This window comes from Vicugna pacos, chromosome 4, assembly GCF_048564905.1.
Source record: "Vicugna pacos chromosome 4, VicPac4, whole genome shotgun sequence".
Taxonomy (NCBI): domain Eukaryota; kingdom Metazoa; phylum Chordata; class Mammalia; order Artiodactyla; family Camelidae; genus Vicugna; species Vicugna pacos.
Genome location: NC_132990.1, coordinates 76,643,456 through 76,666,275, shown reverse-complemented (window position 1 = coordinate 76,666,275; position 22,820 = coordinate 76,643,456). Strand labels below are relative to the sequence as shown.

Sequence of the window (22,820 nt, the reverse complement as noted above, 5' to 3'; positions counted from 1 at the left end):
TGCTTTACTATTAAAATCCCTGCAGGAAGATTAAGTGTCTGCAAATTTACAGCTGCCTAGTTCAGAGACTCTCAGTCTTAACAGCACATTAGACTCACCTGGGCCCCACTGGACTCAGTCTGAATCCCTGGAAGTGGGGCCAGGCGTCTGGATTTAAACAGGCTCCCTACGGAATGCTCATAGGGTCATCTGGGAACCCACCCCAAATCCGACTCCCCGTTTCTCAGTGCAGTTATCCCTTTTACAGCACAATTACTGCTGAATCAAGGTTTCTTTGGAATGCAACTATTGCACTGGAGCCAAACAGCCTGTGTTTGTTGAATGAATAAATGACCCCTCCCCCACTTCGAAGGCTGGTCAGACCAGAAGGAGCCAAAGCTGGATTCTTCCTAACTTCAATTCCATTTAATTCCTAACTTCAATTCCATTTAAAAGTTAAGAAACTGATGTAACCCAGTGTACCTAAGTACCCAGTTGTCAGTCACCATTTTCCTTAAAATCCAAATAATAGAACTTGTGCCCTTATCCTGCCTCTGTCTGCACAGAGAACAGTGGTCCCCTCCACGTGTTTCTGAGGATTTCCGGGATTGCTGGTCAGTTCTTGCTTCCAAGTCCTCTGGATGGTGTCCATCACCTCTGGCCAAATCTCTAGCCTCCTGGCTCTCTGTCTTGGAGGCGGTGCTAAGACAGAGCCAGCAGGAGCCCTCTTGCCCTGTGTTCCTCGTCAGCGCCTCGAGGCAGTGCTGTGGAACAGGCCTTTGGGGAGGATTGGGGGCAGTGGAGGTGGTTACAGCCCAGGATGGAGACAGATGAACCCAAGGACCGTAGCTTCTTTTGAAGTTTGCTGGCCTTCCCACTATAGGGTCTCCCTTCCAGGCCACCTCCCCCTTCAGGCCTGTTGGGTGCTTCATGGTGGGGCCTGTGTTCTTCTTTCAAAGCCTTGTCTCCTGTCCCCCCCCCCCGTCTCATCTCCTGTCCTGTTCTAGACTCAGCTTGAGCCCTGCCTTTCAGAACTGGTAGAGTTCCTGCCATCTCCCTGCCTGACAGCCCCTAGAAGCAGCAGAAACTTGGAAATGATAGCTGTTCCTAAAGGATTCTCTGCTCAGTTCTTAAGTGAGCTCAAGTCAAGTATGGGGCTTCCTCCGCCAGCTAGCAGCCCCTTTAGGGGTCAGAGGTAGGAGCTGGGCCGACCAGGAATCTCAGCTCCTCCACTCCCTGCTCTGCTCCGGATGGAAGTTCATACCGTCAATCAAAAGTCTTGATCAAGCGTCACCCAAAGGTGACATGGGGACATCTGGACCCCTGAGGGTGGGGCCTGGTGATGGGACCACATGAGCTGTTACCCTGGGGAGGAAGCCCAGGCTTGCAGAAGGGCAGCCAGGTGCCTGGGAGGCAGGCAGAGCCAGGGCTTGGCCCTCCACACCTGGGGCTGCGTCTTCCGGGGGAGGGGCAGGTTGGCAGACCAGCTGTGCGGCCCCGGGCCTGGCGCCGGGAGCTGAAAGGGGAGGAGAGGCCCAGATTGGGGCCAACATAGCCGATTCTGCCCTTTACAGCAAGGGTGTTGCCTCACCACCAAGTAGGGAGACCAGGGGCCGGTGGTTGGCCCCTGGGCTGGGGCTTCTCCACGACCAGCAGGGGCTTTGCTGGGCTCCATCAGTTTGTCCCTGATTCTCCCCACAAATCCAGGCTTGGGGGCTGGGGTGGGAGAGCCTGGCAGAGCTCCTGAAGGAGGGAGCCTGATTCCTGCAAAGACAGTTTGGCAGAGCTCTGAGAAGCGGCCCCCGGGAAGCCCCCGCTGCTGACGTGACACATCAAAGCTGGCACCGAGACAGCGCAGAGGCAGGGAGCGGCGGGGGGCACCCGTGAGGGGCCGGGGCTCAAAGTCGCAGACCTGTCCCCCGCCGTGAGGGCCATGGGGAGCGCTGCGCCCCGCCCGGACCTGTCGCCTTTCAACCTGTGTTCTTTGACTGGCTTGCACCCCCCTCGTTCCCCACATCCCAGGACCTGTTTGAATGCTGCCTCCTGGAGGGGTGTTGTCACGGAAGAGAGGAATCTTGGGAAACCAGCCTCAGGATGGAAACTGGCTCTGCCCAGGGTTGGCAGGGGACGCTAGGGGACAGGAAAAGATAGAAGTGATGTGGGTGGGAGGGGTTAGCCTGGGGAAGTCGCCGGGATAGCAGGGGTGATATGGGCACCAGCAGACAGACACCCTCCCTCCCCAGCAACTTCTTCCACATGGGGTAAGGCTATTGGGTGCTTGAGTTTGCTCAAGACAGTGGTTCTCCAGCTGCGGTGCCTGGACCAGCGTTCTCAGCATCACCCAAAAACTTGCTAGAAATGCCAGTTCTCAGCCTCACTCCAGACATGCTGAGTCGGAAGCCCTGGGCGGGGCCAGTGATCTGTGCTTTAACAAGCTCTTCCGGGATGCACGTTCCAGCTGAGGACTGTTGGCCTGAGCAGGAAATTGGCAGAGGGCAGATGTAGGGACACAGAGGTGTCTAGGAGATACTGAGACCAGAGGCTGGGTGCTGGCTAGCCTCCCTCTTGTCTCTCTGACCTCCTCTTCTCCCTGTGTGTCATTCATCATTCATTCATTCTCCCTCTCTCTCGCTCACTCTTGACTTTCGCTGTCCCCTTTGTAGACACCTCAGTGATCCCATGCCTTTCACGGGGACACATTACAAGTTCCATTCCCACCCGAGGTGTCCCCTCACCCTCCCACTGTCTGCTCATCCCCCTGGGCCTACATGTTCCCGCCTCGGAGTCCCTGGCTTGGCAAAAGGCAGGCAAAATGTAGATTTCCCCTGCCCCTCACCCCTCAACTGAGTGCCTCTGAGTGCACCCAGCATCCACCTGCTTGGCTGTGGCCCTGGGGGGCCTCACCTGCACCTGGAGGCCAGCTCAGCCTTGACATAGCTTGAGATGTGTGGTCTGGGGCTCGCCTCGGCCCCCTTGGCCAGATGTTTGGGGAGTTTGGGGAGAAGCACCAGCTTTTAGTGACCTTGGGTCAAAGGGACACCTGGCAGTGGGCTTTCCAGGGACATTGGCTCTGGGACAGCAAGACAGAAAGAGCAGACCTGGTTGTGAAGATTGGGGTGTCAACTCTGGTCCAGGAGGACAGTTGAGAGAAACCGAAGGAAGGCCACTGTGGGTGTCACCCCCCTGCACACCCCCACCTGTGCTGCTTTGTCCTTCTGGAGCCTGGCCTGCCTGGGTTCAAGGCCTGCCTCTGCTCCTCCCTGGCTGTGTAACCCTGGGGAGGTGGCTTAACCTCTCTGAGGCCCAGCTTCCCCACCTGTAAAAAGGGGATGACAATAGGCCAGACCTCACAGAGCCGGAAGCATCGAATGCTGTGCCTTGGCACAGAAGCTGGCGCCCAGCACACGCTCGGCAGAAGCCGGCCATTGTTCTGCCTCTTGAATGAATTAAGGAACATGGAGTTTTGTTAAGTCATCAGTCAGCTGGGGCTTCCTCCGTCCCTGACTCTGTCTGGTGCTGGGTCAGAGGTGTGCTGGTCAGCATCTCACAACCAGTTCTCTGGGGGACAAAGCCCTCCTTTGTAGCGTTAGCACACCCTTATCTGAGGGCAAAGGTCGTGAGACTCAGCCCCTTTCCTCCAGGAACTTTGAAAGTCTCTGGGAAGACAGACAGGTGAGCAAGCCCCTGCAATGCCATGTAGTTACTGCGATTGCAGAGTTTGCTGTCGAAGATTATGGCAGCCTCTAGCCCAGCCTGGGAAGGGTCAGGGAGGGCTGCCTGGAGGCAGTGGCACTTGGGGCTGAGGCTCAGAGTCACTCAGGTGGTGGTGAGGGAGAGCTTCTGGGTGCGGACAGGATAAGGAAAAACATGGAGTCAGTGCGCATGGCTGGTGGGGAGGCTGCTGGAGAGGAGCCCAGGGCAGACCAAGGCTGGGGAGGCAGGTGAAGCGGTGGAGGCTGGACGAGGGTGGGGCCACAAGGTGGGCCTGGGCTTACTGAGGCCACAGGCCTTAGTCAGGGACCTGGAGAAGCTTGGTGCCAACAGGGCCGGGCCCTCAGTTCTTAGCTGAACCCGCTGGCCTGCCAGTTACATGTCCTGAGCTCAGCACAAAAGTTCAGGCCCTCACTCTGTGCGTCATCTTTCCTGTAGACGGTGCCCAGCATGCTGCTCATCAGACTGGTTCAGGAGCGCCTGTCAGAAGAGGACTGCGTCAGGCGGGTGAGAATCCATGTGTGGAGCGAGCTGGGGGCTCCCGGGAGATGGGGCTCCGCTACCAGATAAAAGAGGGTGAGGGGTGTGGTTTATTTCTGAGAGCAGAGGTGACCTGCGGAGAAGGGTAAGAACTGACACTCTGAAACTCGGTGAAGGTCAATCTGTAGATGTGGCTAGAGGAGAAATAACAAGGGGGAATCTGGGGAATCCATCCTGGTACCTGTAGGAAAGAGCTGACTTGCCCCAAGGGGTCACATGAGAGCCTTTAACGGAAGGACCGTGGCAGGAGTGTGCAGAGTCAAGGCCGTCAGTGAGTGCTGGGGAGGCGCCTCTGGACCTGGAAGCACAGAGGGAGAACTGGGGAGACCCCACACCCTCATTCCATCCTCTGATCTCTTGCCAGTGTCCTCTTCCACCAGACCCAGTGAAGCCGGGGGGCAGGGGTCCAGGTGAGGCTGACCATGGAGGTCAGCCTCCTGGGGCGTGGACAGGGGTTGTGCTACTGTGATTTGTAATAAGAAATATGTATTTGGTCTTCGTCCAATGCATCAATTTTTTGAACATTTTTTAGCATTCCACTTTAATTTACCTCTTGTGTTTTTTACTATGTCTCTTTTTCTAGTGGATGACCTAGTAATTACAATACACAGACTTAGATTCCTAGTCTATTTAGAGTCAGTATTTTACCGTTTCAAGCAGAATGTGCAACGTAAGTCCCTCTCCTTGCCTTTCTTTACGTTGTAATTGTCTTGTGTATTACAGCTATACGTGTTGAAAATCCACTGGGCAAATGTTGTAATTTTTGTTTTCAATCATCAAACATATTTTAAAAACTCAAGAGGAGAATAGTTTATTACATTTATCCAGGTATTTACCATTTCTGTTGTTCTTCCTTCATTCCTGATTTTCCAAGCATCCCTTTCTGTCTGAAAACCTTTTCACAATTCTTCTAGAGTAGATATGCTGGCAATGAATTCTCTAGATTTTCCTTCATCTGAAAGTGTCTTTATTTTGACTTCAATCCTGAAGGATATTTTTCCATGGATTCAGAATTCTAGATTGACAGGTTTTTCTTTCAGCACCTCACAAATGTTCATTTTTTAACACTATGGTTTCTGGTGAAAATCCATGGTCATTCAAAGTCTTACAGATAATGCGTCATTTTTCTCTTGCTACTTTCAATATTATTTTCTTCGTTCTTAATTTTCAGCAGTTTAACTAGGATATGTCTGGGCATGAATTCCTCTGGATTTATCCTTTGCTGGGTCAGCTGAGTTCCTTGAATTTATAAGTTTCTGTTTTTCTCCGAACTTGGGATGTCTTCATCCATTGTTTGTTCAAGTAATTTCCCCACACCATTCCCTCTCTCCTCCCCTTCTGAGACTCTGGTGGCATGAAGGTCAGACCTTTCAGTGTTTCCTCAGGGGTCCCTGAAGCCCTATTCTTTTTTTTTTTAAATACCTTTTTTTCCCCTCTCTATTGATAGGATTTGATCATTTGTATTGAACTGGCTTCAGGCTAATTGCATATTTTCTCTCTCACCCCCGTTCTACTAATAAGCCTGCCCAGTGAGTTTTTAATTTTGATTATTGTATTTTTCAGTTTTAAAAATCCCATTTGGTCTCTCCTTGAATCGTCTATTTCTTTGCTGAGACTTTCTGTGCGTCCATCATTTACTGGGAGCTACGTGGCGGTGGTGGGGTTTTACTAACAGTTGCTTCTGTGTCTTGTCTGATCATCCCAGCACTTGCGTTATGTTGGTGCTGGTGTCTGATGTCCTGTCCCATGTGAGCTGAAATCTTCCTGATTCTCCCTGTGCTGAGTAATTTTGTATCCTGGACATTCAAAATATTGCTCTGAGACTCTGGGTCTTGTTCAAATCCTATAGGGAATGCTGAGACTTTTGTCTCAGCAGAAGCTGGTTCTGTTGGGCTCGGGCCTCAGGTTCTAACCACCTTCTCTGGGCTGTGGGTTCCACCCCACTTCTGTTTTCAAACCGTGGCAGTGCTGTGCGGTGCTCTGCAGCTCTGTGCTGTGCGGGGCCCCTGTGGGGCCAGGGCAGGGGCCTGTGCTGTACCTCGTTCCTCAGTGTTTTTGAAATACAGCCCCCCTCTCTACCTGCACCCCTGCCTCAGTTCACCCAGCGTCAGATCCCCTCTTTTAAAACTGACCCATCCATCGGTCACCCTCTTATCTGGGAAATGGTGTGACAATCATTTGTCAGGAATAAAGGGAAGGATAGAGTATCCTGGGTGATTGGAAACAGGGTGGCACTTTCTCATACAAAATGCTCTATGCCTGAATCCATAATTGATTTTGAGTTGCCAAGTCAAATTAAACTCTGGCGTGGCAGGTCACCAGGCTGGAAGCATTCAGGTCTGCCTTGCTTCTCTTTGCTCTTTAGAGCTGAGCCGTTTCTCCTCTTCACCAGCAGTGCATGTCGCATTGGCCAAACATGGAGGAGTGTCACTCCTTTGATGGGGGTGGACCCGGGTCACCCAGACTGGAACCCCTCAGTGAGATGGGGGCTGTATTTTTTAATTTTTTAAAATTTTATTTATTTATATATTTGTTGTATTTTTGAATGGACATATAGTTGATGTACACTATGATGTTACAGGTGTAGAATACAGTGATTCGCAATTTTTAAAGGTTATACTCTGTTTATAGTTATTATAAAATGTTGGCTATATTCCCTGTGCTGTACAGTATATCCTTGCAGCTTATTTTATGTGTAATAGTTTGCAACTCTTAGTCCCTTACTCCTCCATTGCCCCCCTCCTTCCCTCTCCCCATTGGGAACCATGAGTTTGTTCTTTATATCTGTGAGTTTGTTTCTTTTTGTTATATTCACTAGCTTGTTGTATTTTCTAGATTCCACATATAAATGATATCATACAGTATTTGTCTTTCTCTGTCTGATTTAGTTCCTTCAGCTTAATACCCTCTAAGTCCATCCATGTTGTTGCAAATGGCAAAATTTCATTCTTTTTTATGGCTGAGTAGTATTCCATTGTGTGTGTGTGTTTATGTATACCACATCTTCTTTATCCATTTCTCTGTTCATCTGCCGATGGGCACTTAGGTTGTTTCCATGTCTTGACTATTGTAAATAATCCTGCCATGAACATTGGGGTGCAGGTGTCTTTTCAAATTCGTGTTTTTGGGTTTTTTTTTGGATATATACCTAGGAGTGGAATTGCTGGGCCATAAGGTAGTTCTATTTTTAGTTTTTTGAGAAACCTCCATACTGTTTTGCACAGTGGCTGCACCAGTTTACATTCATGGAGGCTGTATTTAAAAAGCACAGCTGGGCACAGCCTTGCATGTCAGCGAGCTCAGCTGCTGCGAGCTCTTGGAAGCAGGGCATCAGCGTGATTAGCTGTGGCTGTAAACACATGGGCAGGGAGTGTGCCCGTCTTTGCTTCCTGTCCCAGGAATCGTACTTGCCCTGAGGAACGTGGGCTGCTAATAAGCCACGGTCACACCCTTGCCAAACAGAAGTCCCAGCGGAGACGGCTCCACGGTCTGTCTCAGCCCCAGCAAAGGCAGCAGGCCCTCCCACGCCCCGTCCAGATTTCCTTTCAAGATGCTCACAACCCCAAACCATCCTGTGATCCAGGAGCTTAAGTGGAAACTTGAGCCCTAGCTGGTCTGCTCACAGGCCCTCCCTCACCATCAACAGCTTGCTTTCACCGGCTGCTTAGGTGCAGCAGAGGCCCTGGGCCTGAGCCCCGCTGACCGCTGCGATACAAGAGCCCCTGGGGTGCAGTCAAGCAGGAGGCCAAGCCCAACTTCTCTGCACAACCCTCCACCAGCCCAGAGAACCGCCGCTCCCCGACCAGGCACCATGCCCAGCGCTTCACCCATCTTCACACCACCCGGCACAGTCGGTGTTAATCTTTTATTAATCCCGTTTTGCAGATGCAGGACCTGAGGGTGCCCAAAGCCACAGAGAGGGGTGGCAGGGCCGGCCAGCATGGACCTGGTGCCGTGCAGCCTGGCCGAGGAATCTGAGGTCAAGCACAGGCCATGTGGGCTCTGCGCGGTCCAGGTTTGAGGGCGCCTCCTGCACCATCATTACCAAAGGCATCGCCGGGACTGGGTGACCCACCCACCATGGTTTCCTGCAGGCACTTGTTTGTTCAGTCACTTATTCTCTCAGGCAACAAATGCTAAGGCAGTGAGCAAACCAGTTCAACACCCACTCTCACGGAGCCCAGATTCTCGCCATGGGGAGACAGACGACCACCAAATGAACAAGTGGAATGTGCGGTCAGGGCGTTGGCTAGAGATGGGCGCCTGGGAGAAGATGCTTCCAGAAGAGGGCCTGGCAGACCCTCCCAGAGGAGAGGTGTATCTAGGGGGAGGGCAGGGTGCCACTGCAGGGCCCTCCCCAACCCACGCCCCAGAGCTGTGCAGAGGGCCACAGGGGTGGGGAAGGATGGAGGAGGCAGCGAACCGGCTGGCATGGAAGCAGGCATCTGGACCACTGAGCGACCGCCAGGGACGCCGTCCTTCCCAGCGTTGAACTATTCAGAACAATCTTATTTTGTGAAAGTTATTTTTATAATTTACTGCATCCCAAGCTAAGTGTTTCTGGAGCGTAAGCATTCGAATGAGAGTTCAGAGGTGTGGAATTGTGAGGTTGGGTTACTGGGTGTGTCCCACCGGTGAGATGAACCCCCTGGAACTCATGCCAAGGGAGGTCCAGCCCCTGGGTCCAGACACAGGAGCCAGCTGGCCTGGGCTGGCTTGTTCACATGCGTATTTATTTATAATCTTCCTAAGTCACTGAGTCCTGGTTTCTGTGGTTACAACTGTACGTCCCAGATCTGCCCTCAGTGATCTGGAATGGTCTCTCCCACACGTTTAACACCTGTGAGCCTTTCTCGAGCTTACCGAAGAGCTCAGGCTGCACACCTGCAGTGTGGACAGTGTGTGAGACCAGGCATCCCCTGTCTGCCAGCGGCTGCCAGTGTCATCAAAATGGCAATGACATTTACTAGTTAATTGCATGGTAAGTGATGCTATTATCAGTTATACTGTACTGTATGACTGTATTGTGCATTATGATTCATGCAATTGGTTGAATTAATACCATTTATATTAATATTTATAATTATTATCATTATTATTACTATTCATGCAATTGGTTGAATTAATACCATTTATATTAATATTTATAATTATTATCATTATTATTGCTATTTTGATGATCGTGTTAGTTCCCTGGACTCTAAACAAAGGCTTGGGAAACCTGGCGCGGCACTTCGTCCCCCACGCCACATTGAAGAGCACTATGCAAAGAGGCTGTGATCAATACACCACTGATGGTGACTGCTGACTGGGGGCTTGGAGCCGCAGCCACCGGCTCCTGTAATCTGTACAATAGCCCAATGGAGGGGGACTGTCATCACCGCTATTTTAGGGATGTAGAATCTCAAGACTTGCAGAGTCTTACTCAGAGTCCCACAGTCAGTCCCAGAGCCAAGATGCAGACATGGGGTCATGCTTTGGGCCACCCTGTTTTTGTCGAACTGTCACACGGCTGTGTCCTTCCAGCGAGGACTTTGCTTCCTAAGGCCTCGGTCTGGAAAACGCCAGCCGGGCTTGAGCACTGAAGCTCCTTCTGGCCTTGCTTTCTGATTCGGATTGTGTCCAAGCCATCATTACCTGCAGAGTAAAGAAATATCCCCTTTAATTTGTTTTTAAATTTCTTCTGAGCTTCCAGGGGCATCCAGTACCTTTTTCATCTCTTCCCGGTGGAGACAGGATTTCAAGAGGAAGAGATGAGGCTCCTAATTATGTGCTTTGGTTGTTCAGAAACAAAACAAACCCTCATCCAAAATAAACAGGCTTTCTTGCTTTTAGGGAGAAAAATGACACATATGCATATTCATTTATATGGTAATTATTATTATTTAGCTACACAGGGACTAGAACTGGTAATTTAGAGCACAAAAAGGGATGCAGCGACTAGTGTTCAGGGAAAAAGAAAGCAATCATAACCCATCAGGATTCTGTAGTTCATGTTGTGTTTTTCCCTTTCCTTTTTTTTTTTTTTTTGTCTCATGCAATCTCTTTGAAGAATGTCTTTGAAGTGACCATCAAATACATTGGAGAAAGAGAAATTAGCACTTTATATTGGAATTATCAAAAGCAGGTGGGCGTTATCTGTCGGGGACCCATTGGCTTTTCTTTAGGGGCAGCCCAGTTTTGGAGCCTGAGAATGCCCTGTTTTTCAGATCACGGCTGTAGGGCAAAGGGCAGCTAGGAAGTAAGGCCGGGAGTTCAGGAAATGTGAGGGGGAAGGCTCCGTACCAAAGAGATGCTAAATCTCACCTTCACTGTAGTCACTGTCGACTCTGTTTCTGTTTTTGTTTTTGATGACTCAGCATCCCTTTCCTTTCTTTGGCACCTCATCCATCTCCCTGCAGCTGCTGGGGTTTCTTCTTGATTCTTTCTTCATGAGGCTGCCCGAGGGATTGCTGGGCTAAAAAATGAACGAATTTATTTCCTGGAGAACATTCACGGTTCAAAATTCAAAAGGTACCCAGGTTCCCCATCACCACCCTGAACTCCTATCCCCCAACCCCCGGCTCTGTTCCCTGGAGGCAACTGATGTTAACACTCCCTTGAAAGAACATCCTTTTGAAGATGATTTTACACGTAGAGAAGTGCTGGTCTTTTGAGAACAAGTGTTGCCGTGTCCCTCCTCTGCTGAGGGCCCCACGGCTCCCCTCCATCTTGGAGTGTGTACTTCAAGCTGGTGAGGCCTGGGCCCGCCTGCAGTCCGTGTTCAGCACGCCTCAACCCTCGGGCAGCATGGCAGTAAATTCCCCAACAACCTGAGTGAGCGTAGGAGCAATCCTTCCTCAGTCGTACCTCCAGATGAGAGCACAGCCCAGCTGACACCTTGATTGCTACCTGTGTCCCCCCCACCCCAAGCAGAGAACCCAGCTCAGTAGCATTAGACTCCCGACCATGGAAACTATGAGATAAATGTGTTGTTTTAAGCCACTAAGGTTGTGATCACTTGTTGTGAAGCAACAGCAAACTAGCACACACATGCTCCTTTCACTGGGATCCCCGCCCCTCCTGCCCTGCAGCTGAGCAGCTGCTTCTCATTCTTTGGTCTCAGGTTCAAGTCACTTCGTCTCCGGTTACACCAGTTCACAGCCTCCTGCTCTCCTCTGCACTTGTAATTAAGAATGCAAGGTCTGTGGGCAGGGGCCTCATCTGTCCTGTTCACTGCAGAACCCCCCAACACCTCACGTGGTACCTGGCACAGACGCCAAACTCAGGAAATATTTATGAAATGAATGGATGAATGCCGTTCAGATAATCCCCCAGTCTGCACCGCCATGGCAATGAAATTCTTTCCAAACTTGCTATTGACCCAAGAAAGGGAAGGAGTTTAAAATTCACTGCTCAGTGGAATCTGAGTGTCCTAATGACGGGTGTGACCATCATTTGAGCAGATTTGTCCTAAGCTTCTCTGGGGAGAATTGTTTTGAGTGTTGCCCCAGCCTTTTCTGAATTGTGGAGATTGGCTTAGTGACTCCTCATCGCACCTTAAGATTGTTCTCCATGATCAGTGCTTTCAAGGTTCCCGTTGGCCTTGGTGTCCTACAGCTTGATCAAGTTCAACCACTGTGCCCAGGGAGGGTGCTGTACCACCAGATCTGGGGTTCCAGTGTTTGAGACCCAGTCTTCCAGTTTGATCTGGGTGCCCTGTGCCGAGACTTCCTGTGTCCTCCTCCATTCCTTTCATCCATGATAACGAGGGTCAACCACCAGGACATTTGATTTTAAAACACTAAGTGACAGCACTTCATAGAAGTCATTGTTTCTTCGGATGAATTCCAGTTTGTCTCATCAATTTCCTTTCTTTTCTTTCTTTTCTTTTGTTCATCGATTTCTTTTTAAACATTGTCTTGAGAAATACTCCTACCTAAAACCTCTTACAAAAGGGGAAACTGAGGCCCGGGTGGAGGAGGGGACTTGGCCTAGGTCAGTGGGCCAGGGCAGGGGTGGACTGTCACCACCCCTGGCTGCCAGGCCTGGCTTCAGCCCGGAACTCCGTGATCTGGTGCCAGCCCTTTGACAGAGGCATGTTTGTATCACCAGAACTAGACTGAGTTGGAATGAGACTAAGAGAGAAAGGAGAAGTGTTTCCATGGATGGTCAGCCACCTGTGGGGAGGGAGAGGCTGTGCCCAATTATGATGGCTTGTCAGACAGGGGGAGTTTCATCCCCCATGAAGAGGCAGAGGCCTCCACAGATGGCTCCTGTGCGCCTCTGCCGGCCTGTGTGTCCCTGAGTATCTGGGCTGGTGGGGCGGCACTAGGGGAGGCAGCGGGACCCGATGGGGAGAGCTGCTCAGCCTCCGTGCGTCTAGGTGTGGGTGTGCCGCGGTTGCCCGTGAGGGCTCTGGGGTGCGCAGAGCATCATACAAGCAAACTGCTCCACACCGTGCCTGGCCTGGAGGTCCACTAGGCAGGGCTGCCACGCTCTCCCACCCCAGACGAGCTGGGCGAGAGCAGCCAGAATCTCTAACGAGGTGGGAGGCTGCTGCTTCCGCGCCTCCCTGCGTGTTAAGGAGGAGTTCTGTACACTCCGGGGCCAGCGAGCCTGCAGTGTGCCTTGGGAATCACTGCTCCAGTGAGTTCTGCAATATCCTCGATCCTGCGTGGATGGCAATTAGGAGTCTTCTAAGTGTAGTGCCTGGGAGGGGGCGCGGGGGAAACAATGAAATTTCAAAACCAGCTAGCCTCCCCCGCCCGTATGCCACCCGTTTCTGTCCATTTGCCTCGACTTTTCTTTCCTTCTGTGACTTCCATTCCTGGTGCTGGCAGGGTGTAAGGCAGGAAGCCCCTGTAGGCTGAGCTGGGCCGTTGGCAGCGACCTTTTGTGTGACCGAGGCAGGAATCGGTGTGCTGGAGGCCCCCCGGCGGTCGGTACCCTCCTCCGTCATGCTCTCTGTTGTTGCACCTCTTCTTTCTGTTTCCCAGACCACGAGGCTCGAGCCGCCTCCTGCTCTGAGTGGAAGCCACCCCGACTACCCCAGACTCTGAGCTGCTGCGTCCGCACCCCCCTGGGGGCGGCCCAGCAGAGGCGCGCGGAGGGACGCTGCCCCAGTCTGCATCCAGGGTGCTGAGTTCTAAACATCTCAGCCCCAGCTGAGATCGAGAAGTCTTCCCAACGCCCCCACCAAAAGCAAACGAGTGAAAAACGGAGTCTGTCCACTGGGGCACTTGGTTAGTTAAGTGGGAATGTGAGCAGGCCCTTTACTGAGTTAAGAGATACCCCTCGCCCTGTGATTGTGGTACAGATCGGGAAGAGTGAAAACGAAGACCAGAGCCAAGCCCCCCGCAGATGCTGGAGAGCGAGTGGGTCCATGGAGACAGATACAAGTAACGGTTCGCCCGCGTTTGTTAGCACACGTGGTGTGCCGGGCACGGCCACGCTCTGAGGCGTCTTCCGGTGGGATCTGCACAATTGTCCTGAGAGGTTTTCAACAACCAAGACTTGAGGGCACCTACGGTGCGCCGGGGACTGTTCGAGGTCACGTTAGGACAAAACAGGACAAAGGAAACAGAGTGCCGCTTTCTGGATGTGCAGGTAGGCGTTGGTGATTCTCCCATTTCACTGGAGAGGAAGCGGCAGGCCGGAAACCCACTGCTGATCCAGAGGAAGGATCCCTATGTTCCTTGAGAGAAGACCGGCTCTTCCAGGAGCCCGGTGAGTCCCAGTGATCTCCCCCCCTGAGCCGAAGAATGACATCAAAAGCAGAACTTTGACCACACCCCCAGGTTACAGTCAGGGAGGTGTCCCCGACACACACGGAGGAGGGTCCCTCCACCAACCAGTTAGCAGGGTGGCGGGAGTGTGTTTCCTTTACTGCACACAAAACTCAGTTGTACTTGGCGTTCACGGGTTAATTTCTTTCCCATCTCACTGAACATCGTGGAGACTTTCCGATACTTCACGGTGAAGGAGGTGATGTTGGCGCCTAGTTTTGATGGTGGAACCAAAAGTTTAAAACTTCCTTGGCAGGTTTCTAGAGCCATTTTGTTTTTTCTGGTTTGGTCAGAGATTTATGCCTCCCTGCCCCTGGCGTGAGTCTGTGTTTTATGGTGGGAAGCCAGCGGGGCGGAGGAGCCCGGTCCTGGTCTACAGAACCAGCAGCTGTTTGTTTTATTTCTCCTGGCGGCATCACTGGGCTGGCATTAATTATCCAGCTCTCATTCTCCAACGGTGGGAACACAGGATTTTCTTGCCGTTGTTCTGACACTCACGGGTTTGTAGATGTCACTCGCATCCTCAGAGGAGCGCGGTTTTATTGATCAACAGCTCTGCTGAGGCCCGGGGCTGTGTGTTCCTCTAATACAAATGCAGTCAGGATGGCCGGGTGTCAGAGGGAGGTCTGAACTCCACTCGGAAAACTTACGGCGTGATCATGGCGAGGCGGGGGCTCTGAGGGCCGGGGGGGCGCGGGGTGGAGCCCGTGGGCACATCCATGGAGGCCCCTCATCTGTGCATGGGCCCTGCGGTGCGATGTGGGCCTTGTTAATGGCGCGTGCGGCCAGCTCTCCGCGCACTGAGCAGCGGCGTCCCAGGTGCCCCGGTGTGGGCGGCAGGTGCCTGGGGTGCCTCTTACGATCCCTCTCAGTGCAGGTGGGGAGGAAAAACACAGGGCAGAGCCCGATGTCCGAGCAGCTATCAGTGGTCTCTGGAGCAGCTGAGAGCGTCAGAGAGGCCTGGTGGTGCTGGAGGCAGGTTTGGGCTCAGAACTGCCAACCATGTTGCCCTGGGCGGGTTGCGCTTGAATTCAAAGGCTGGAGCAGAGGGCTGCAGATGCCCCCCAGGAGGACGGGACAGAGGGGCGTCCTCGTTCCCCCAACCCCAAGCTCTTGGTGTTGATTTCTGAGCTCGCCGTCCACTGTGAAGAGCTGGGGTGTGTGTGCCAGAGGCTGGAAGCAGGGGCTGCGGTTTCCCAGCGCCTGCGGGCGGCCGGCCCTCGGGCTGCCTGCCACCACAGCTGACCCTGAGCGCCAGGAAGTCCAGGCGCGCTCTGCATTGTCCCGGCTTTGCAGATGCGCAGGTTGTGCACAGCTGGTTAGCGGGGGTCCAGGGGTGGTGGCTGGTGTTATTACCAGTGTGCCTTTTAGTTACTGGGACTGTGTGGAATTCACTGGCGTCTAGGTGGGTGAGTTCTCGTTCCTGGAGGATGTGACGCCCCCTCTCACACTCCCCTTCCAACAGCTGCTTAGGCAGCACTTTTCCTGGAGCAGGAGGATGGGGTCTGGTCTCTGGCAGCAGGTAGCCGTGGGCGTGAGTTGAGATGAGCTTTCAGAGGATGTGGAAGGTGGTCCTGGCCTCCTCTGGGCGTTAGAGTGAACATCCCCAGGGAACTGAGCCCGTGGGAGAAGGCTGCTTGCCGGAGAGGGAGGAATGGGAGTGGCACGTATTTTCTGGAGAAAATAAGTGGCCCAGACACGCCGGGGATGGTCGGACAGAGGGAGAGGATGGAGGGACAGCTGCTCCTTGAGAGGGTGGGGCCTGAGCGTCCCTCCAGAGTATTGCCCGACTCTTGGGGCCTGAAATGGCAGCTCTGGAAAGTCATCCACCTGGGGATTCAGCCTTTCTCCGTCTTACGGAAGTGCAATACCCCTGCGCCGCAGTTGGTTTTCTGGCGGGAGAAAGGCCCTGGTGTCTGTGAAGCACCTGCTGTGGGTCAGGCACTGTCTCATCACGCTTGTTAGCAGTTCCATGCAGTCGTTGCAGAAATTTTCTCCTGGGTGGGTCTTACCGCCCCAGTTTACAGATGAGGATACTGAGGTCAGGAGTTAGATAATTCAAGACCACCAGGCTATAGGGCTAGAGCCAAAACGTGGACTCAGCCACAAGTCTGTGTACAGCCAGGGCTTTTCCGGTACCAGGGCCTAGATGGACGGGTGTGGGCGCCCCAGGACAAGGGGAAGAGAGCACCAACTTGAGGGGGAGGCAGGAGTCCTGGGGCTGGCCGCCTTGGTCTCGCGCTGTGCCCGGGTCAGTGGGTTTGGAAGGGAGAGAGAGGGATGAGGTCTGGGCCACGCTGTGACCTCTGTGACTGAGGCTGGGAGCTCTGTGCCGACTTCAGTGCCCCAGCTCGGACTTCAGGATTCCCTGCGAGAAATCGGTGTCGTTGTCGATCGGACGGCAGCAGCTGTCAGCCTGGCCCCAGTGTCTGCTCCACTGCCTGGCGGGGAGGCCTCCCTCCTTTTCAAGACTTCAGGGAGCTAGAAGAATTTCCGCAGAGAATCAGGCTGCATGATTGACAGTAAATTATGATTTAAAAAAATTTTTTACAGTCTTTTTTTTAACACTTTACTTTTTTTCTTTTATGGGGGTATGTAATTGGATCATTTATTATTTTTTAACAGAGGTACTGGGGATTGAACCCAGGGCCTTGTGCACACCGAGCATGCGCTCTGCCACTGAGCTGTCCCCTCCCCCATGGCAAGAAAATTGTGATGTTTTAAATGTGCGGAGACCGTAGAGGCAGGGCGGTCACTCGTCCTGGTCGACGCGTTTTCCATGCATAATTATTTATAACCTGCTGTTCACTCTTAAAATGTCTTTGTTAGACCATAGATGTCTTTGTTACAAGTCACCTGGTCTAGTCCTCTTGACTCACAGGTGATGACCGGGGCCTTGCACAAGTCAGATGGCCAATTAGGAAAGAGTCCCAAGTAGCAGCGTCGGGTAAGCCAGACCTGGGGGTCATTAGTTCCGTGAACCGGTGACTGTTCAGATGCTACTGACTGGACAAGCCCCCAGACTCAGCGCTTCTGAACTTTTCAGTATGAAAGCAGTGCACTGCCCATGGTGGTGGATTAATACACTGGTGAATTAATGAACGGAGGGGTGAGTGATTGAATGAATGGATCCTAGGTCTTCTTGTGGAAACTCTCACCCTACTGCAACAGCATTATTGTTTCCCCACTTGCTGGAGCCAGGTTCGCGGCCCAGGTGGCTCCTGGCTGTGGTTTTGGAGGAGAAAACGCCCCTGGGGAGGCCCCGGGTCGGACACTGGCAAATGGCTGGGCACCTCGGAGTGGATCTGCGCCATCCAACACCTTGCTACACTCCCTCATTTTAATCAGAATGTGTTTTTCCCATGTCCTCTTTAATTAGAAAGATTTCCCCAGTTCATATCTAGAATGCTCTTTCCAAGACACTGCCTTTTAAAATGAATTCTTCATGTTAAGTTCTACAGGCTTCAGTGGGATCCCTTCTTGAAAGGAGGTAGAGAAAAAGAACACAGTTCACCTTTTTCAAAATTAAAATGAGAAAACTAGTTAACACTGATTGGGCTATTTTTTTTCTTTGTGAATATCTTTTTTTTTGAATTGAGGTGTGGTTGATTTACAATGTTGTGTTAGTTTCTGGTATTCAGCATAGTGATTCAGTTATACATACATATTTTTTTTCAGATTCTTTTTCATTACAGTTTATTATAAGCTATTGAACAGGGCTCCCTGTGCTATACAGCAGGTCCTTGTTGTTCATCTATTCTGTGTGCAGTAGTTTGTATCTGTTAACTCCCAAATTCCCGACTTATCCCTCCCCCCTCTTCCCTTTGGTAACCATAAGTTTGTGTTTTACGTCTGTGAGTGTCTTTTTCTGTTTTATAAATAAGTTCATTTGTGTCATTTTTTAAAGATTCCACATATAAGTGATATCATATGATATTTGTCTTTTTCTAAGTGACTGACTTCACTTAGTGTGATCATGTCTAGGTCCATCTATGTTGCTGCAAATGGCATTATTTCATTCTTTTTTATGACTGAGTAATATTCCATTACACACACACACACACACACACACACACACACACACACACACCCATCTTCTTTATTCATTCTCTGTTGATGGACATTAGGTTGCCTCCATGTCTTGGCTGCTGTGAACAGTGATTGGCTCGTTTCTTATTGCTGGGTACTATGCTTGCTTTGCTGTTTGTTTATGGTCCTCATTTAATTATCCCGGCAGCTACGGGGTAGACTGTTGTTACTCTCCCCATCTCACAGATGAGGAGAGCAAGGCCCAGAGGGGTGGAGGTGCCTGGTTGAGAGTCACACGGCGGGCAGTGGCACAGGCCGATTCTCAAGTCCTTGCCTTTACCACTGTGATAAACTGCACCCTAATGGACTAATCTTGTTTCTGGAGAGGTGGGTCTACATCACAGACATGCTCTAAAATATTTGGAAGGAACAGACCCATTAACTGGCTGCTGTTGTTGGATTATCCGCTTCTTGTACTTTCAACCAGAGCCCACTGTGTGCCTGAGAACTAAATGTGATTCCGCGAAGCGAGTTATCTCTGTGGTGGGTTGTCTCGGAGCTGCTTTGGGACTGATCCATTTGGGGACAGAACAGTGTGATTTTCAAACTGTGTCTTCCTCTGCAGGTGGCACCATGGACGTTGTATGTGAATTTGACTTTAAAACATTTTTTTAGCTATTTGGGAACGAATAAAAAGCCTCTTAACGTTCACATCCGTGCTTTACCAAATCTTAACACCTGGAGATTACTGGCTTTTAACCTGAAGACCTAGGAGTACAGATTTTCCCAGATTCACGTTTGCATATAAAACATGCACATGTCACTGATTAGCAAGGGCAGAACTGGGCCCTATGGGTTATTTAAAAGAATCACTCCTGCACATTTCAGCCTATCTGAGCGTATGTACTGTTGGGCTGCGCACAGAAAGCGGCCGGGCAAAGCCTGTTGGGTGGCAGAGCCAGTGTGCCGGGCCAGTTTCCAGGCATCCCAGCTGCATCCTGGACCTGAGCGTGGTGGGGAGCGCCAGCAGGTGTTGCCTGCTGTTTGAGGTTAAACTTTGAAGCAAGAATTCCTGTGTGTCACCTTCCAGCCGAGTTGAATGTGGAAGGCACCCTAAGGCGATGTGGGGGCTGAGACTGCCGTGCTTTTGTGTCAGCCGAGGGAGCTGGCACCAGGGCAGCTTGGTGCTCACGTCCTCGTATTCGTCAGAACAGCCTTGTTGTTCTCCCTGGCTGTCTTTAGACACACTGGTGTCCCGAACGTGATCTTTTATTACGCGTGTCTCTTCTGGCCAAGAAAATCTCTCTCCTTTTTATATATTGGCAAACTGCATAATGTTTCATTAGAAAAAAAGTTGGGGGGGTGGTGGCAGACCTGTGATGCATCTTGTGGTGCTTCACCTGGTTCAGACTTCGAGCTGAGTGAACCTGGTTTATCGAATCCAAACCTTCAGCCTCAGATGGCCTCCTCAGGGCTGTGAGGACAGCGCTCGGCCCGGGGAACGCCTAGGAGGGAGCCTCCCTGAGTCTGCGGTTGGAGCAGGGAGCTGGATCAGGGCAGCCTTAGCAGATCCCAGGGGAGCGCCCGCTCTGGTCTTTGGAGGAGAGGGGAGGAGAGCAGGGGCACCACATCAAAGAGGCAGAGGGCCCGGAGGGCAAGAGTCTTGCAGTGTGAGGTTGCTGATTGCTCTTTAATAATAGTCAGGAGGGCAGAAAAGGCCAGTGTTCACACAGAGTGGGCGCCCTGCTCCAGGTCGGGCCGCGCTCGGCTGGGCCTCACCAAGCTCCCTGGGCTGGCTGGCTGCTTTTCTTCCCCTTTTTTTCATCTGTGACATCTGCTCGGTGCTTGTCCCTCCTGTGATACCGTCCCCCTCGCAGCTGTGCAGACCTCCAACTCTGTGCTGGTGCACGGAGTGCCCTGAGCAGACGGCCTTTTTGATGTGTGATAAAACAGAACCGAGCCACGGGGGTATGGTGAGCGGAGGCATCAGAATATCAATTAACCTGCTCGGAACAAAGCTGCAGCTCCAGAGTGGAAGAGACATTTCACTGAAGTGTCAGGAAGATGGATAATGTATTCTAATTAGGGCCTGACTGCTACCCCTGCACTGAGCTGCTCCTGGAAGTCAGGCCCGCGACCCTCACGGCGACCCTCACCAGTGCCCCATCGCAGCGGCGCCGGGGTGCTCCTTACTGATTTATGACTTCTGGCTTTGCCAGAATTCACAGCCGTTAACTTGCTCTCAACCAGACTTGCTGTTTCCTCCTGAAATTGTGGTCCATTTTGCAGCTGGGCTGCTGCACATAACCTCTATAAATGTGAGCGCTTTGGGGAAAACTAAGATCTTTTCTGGGCTTTAAGCCTGGGCTTCCGTCTCGAGGATGCTCCAGGACCCGCAGTCCCTGGCGCAGAGGCCGTGGTCACCGTGCCCTTCCTTCCCAGGGGGGCCGGTGCGGGGCTGCCTTCCCTAGAGAGCGTGGGGCTGCACTAGCCGGTGGGGGGTGCTGCCCTAAGAGGTCCCTTAGGGACCTCGTTTCTTTGCACCTGGGTGATCGGCCCACCTCCCTGAGTCTGAAAGGGTAGACGTGGAGAGTGGGTGGCCTGGGATTCACAGCCAAGCCCCCCACGTCCTTCTTTAAATTTCATATCCACGTCAGAACGATGCATCAGTGAGGCCAGGCTAATTAGGGAGATGTTCCTCATTTTGCTGCACTTTCCCTGTGTAATTGGAAGGCCCGCTTTCTCCAGCGAGAAGTCGGTGAGAGCTGTTCCCCTGAATAGTTCTAAAAGCTTTGGACCACATACTGATATCAGCTGCAAATTTATGGGCGAGCTTATAATGATTGCTCGGTAATGCAATATTAAAAGCGGGAGGTCCTTCTCAGGGCTGAGCGAAGGTGGAGTTCCAGCCTTCCGCCAGCCTCACAAAGTGATTTTGAAACAGAATCACCAGCCCTTGTCCTAGAAGCAGCGATCAGTGGGCCCCTACTCCCTCCCCTCCAAATAAGGGGAAAAATAAAGGGGTCCGAATGCAGCCAAAGCTCAGAACACTGGGGTTCGGCTTCCAGAAGCGTAGGTGGGGGAGCTCTCCGCCGCGGCGCCTCCTGGTTCCTGTGCCAGCGCGCACACCTGTAGGTGTTTGCGCTTTAAGAGCTGCCGCCAGCGCTGGGCTGGCTATAACAAGGACTTGAGGGAGCAAACGGCTGTTAAAAAGATGTCTTTTTGCACTTTTGCTTCATTAGTTCTAGAAACCAGGGGCTCCGTGGCTGTGCGTTCTCCTGCATAATTTAAGAAATTAATGAAAGCATGCCTGATTTTTCCAGTGCTCTTTACTCTGTAAATTTGTTTAGTTTTTTTTTTTTAACTGTCAGTTGAGGCTGTTGGAACCTAAATATTTTAATATGGAAGAAATACGGGCCTCCTGTCCTTTTTTAAAGAAAGATATTTCTTGCCCTCATCCACATGGTGTTCTGTAAATCAGGCGTTATGAGTTATGTGTGACCTGGAGTCTGAGTTCACCACACCAGTCCATCCTCTGGATGGACTGCAACCAGGTTCTTATTAGGACGGAGAGGGAGGGGCCTATGGCAAAGTGGAGGGGGGTCCTGTTCTGGGAGCCAGTGCCAGAAACCCTGGCTTCAACTTTCAGTCGTCTGACCCCATCCACCACAACTGCAGAGTGGAGACCTGAGGCACCTTGCAGCTCTATTTCACTCTTCCAGACTCGCTCTGTCTACTTCATCCTGCTCTCAGGTCGAAAGCATCAGATTCTGTGTGTGTGTGTATAATTCTAGACTCACAGGATTTGAAAGAACTTTAGAAATTGTTTAATGTGAACATTGCTGAGGGACATAAAAAAAATACAACCTAAGCAAACGGGAAGATAATGTGTTGACTTGATATTGTAAAAATGTCCATTCTTCATAAATTAAACTGTACATTTAATGTCATTCCAAATCCTAGTAGAACTGATATTTTGAAACTTGACAAGATAGTTTCCTGCCTACTTGGAAGAACAAGTTTTTGAAAAAAGAAAAAGGAGGATCATATCCTATCAGATAGAGCAATAAACTATAAAACCACAATAAAATGTGAGGATGATACAAGAGCCTACAGGCAGAAAGATGCTGGAGCCAACATCATGTCAGCATTTAGACTGAGATAAAAAAAAAAGGAAAGTGATGTTCAGAGGGGAGAGGATAGGCTGTTTCATAGATGGCATGGGGACGGTTGGAGGGCCACAAAGAAACAGGTTAGATCAAGACTCCCTTCATTCCTCAAAATAAACCATGGCTTTAGTAAATATTTAAATGTAAAGAGTAAAACTGTAAGAGATCACACTTTAAATGCAAGTAAATATCTATCAGCTTCTGCAGTGGCAAGGGCCTTTTTACACATCCATACAACGCCAGAATCTAAAGAGGAAAGCACTGACTGATTTGGCCAAAAACTCATGTGTTAGAAACAGTACCAGACACAAAATTAAAATGCCAGAGACAAACTGTGGAAAATGCTGGCAACGTTGTTTGCCCCAGAGTGTCTGTGGTAGCTTTTGCCAAAATGGGTTGATGTTCTTAATATGTAAAGAGCTCTTGTAAATAAATAAGAGGGTAAAACAAAAAATAAATTAATTAATTAAAAAGTTAAAAAAGGTGAGAAACAGGTGACAGTAAAAAAAATGGCACAAATGGACATTTTGGAAAAGAAAAAATTCAAATAGCTAATAAACATATGGAAAACCTGCTGAACCTCATTTGTGATCAAAGAAATGTAAGTTAAAGCAACAATGGTATA

General features: G+C 51.0%; 1 protein-coding gene across 5 annotated transcripts in view; it reads left to right on the top strand.

Moving 5' to 3' along the window:
• Positions 1-22,820, top strand: part of AK8 (adenylate kinase 8) — a 121,091-nt gene that overhangs the window by 19,116 nt on the left and 79,155 nt on the right. For 4 of the 5 annotated variants that reach the window (XM_072960362.1, XM_072960363.1, XM_006216597.3 and 1 more), the window contains one exon: positions 4,129-4,197. In XM_072960362.1, coding sequence (XP_072816463.1) covers positions 4,129-4,197 — 69 coding nt within the window. Of the gene's footprint in view, positions 1-4,128; positions 4,198-13,620; positions 13,939-22,820 lie in introns of those variants that run through there. The other variant, XM_072960365.1, reaches the window with a different exon arrangement.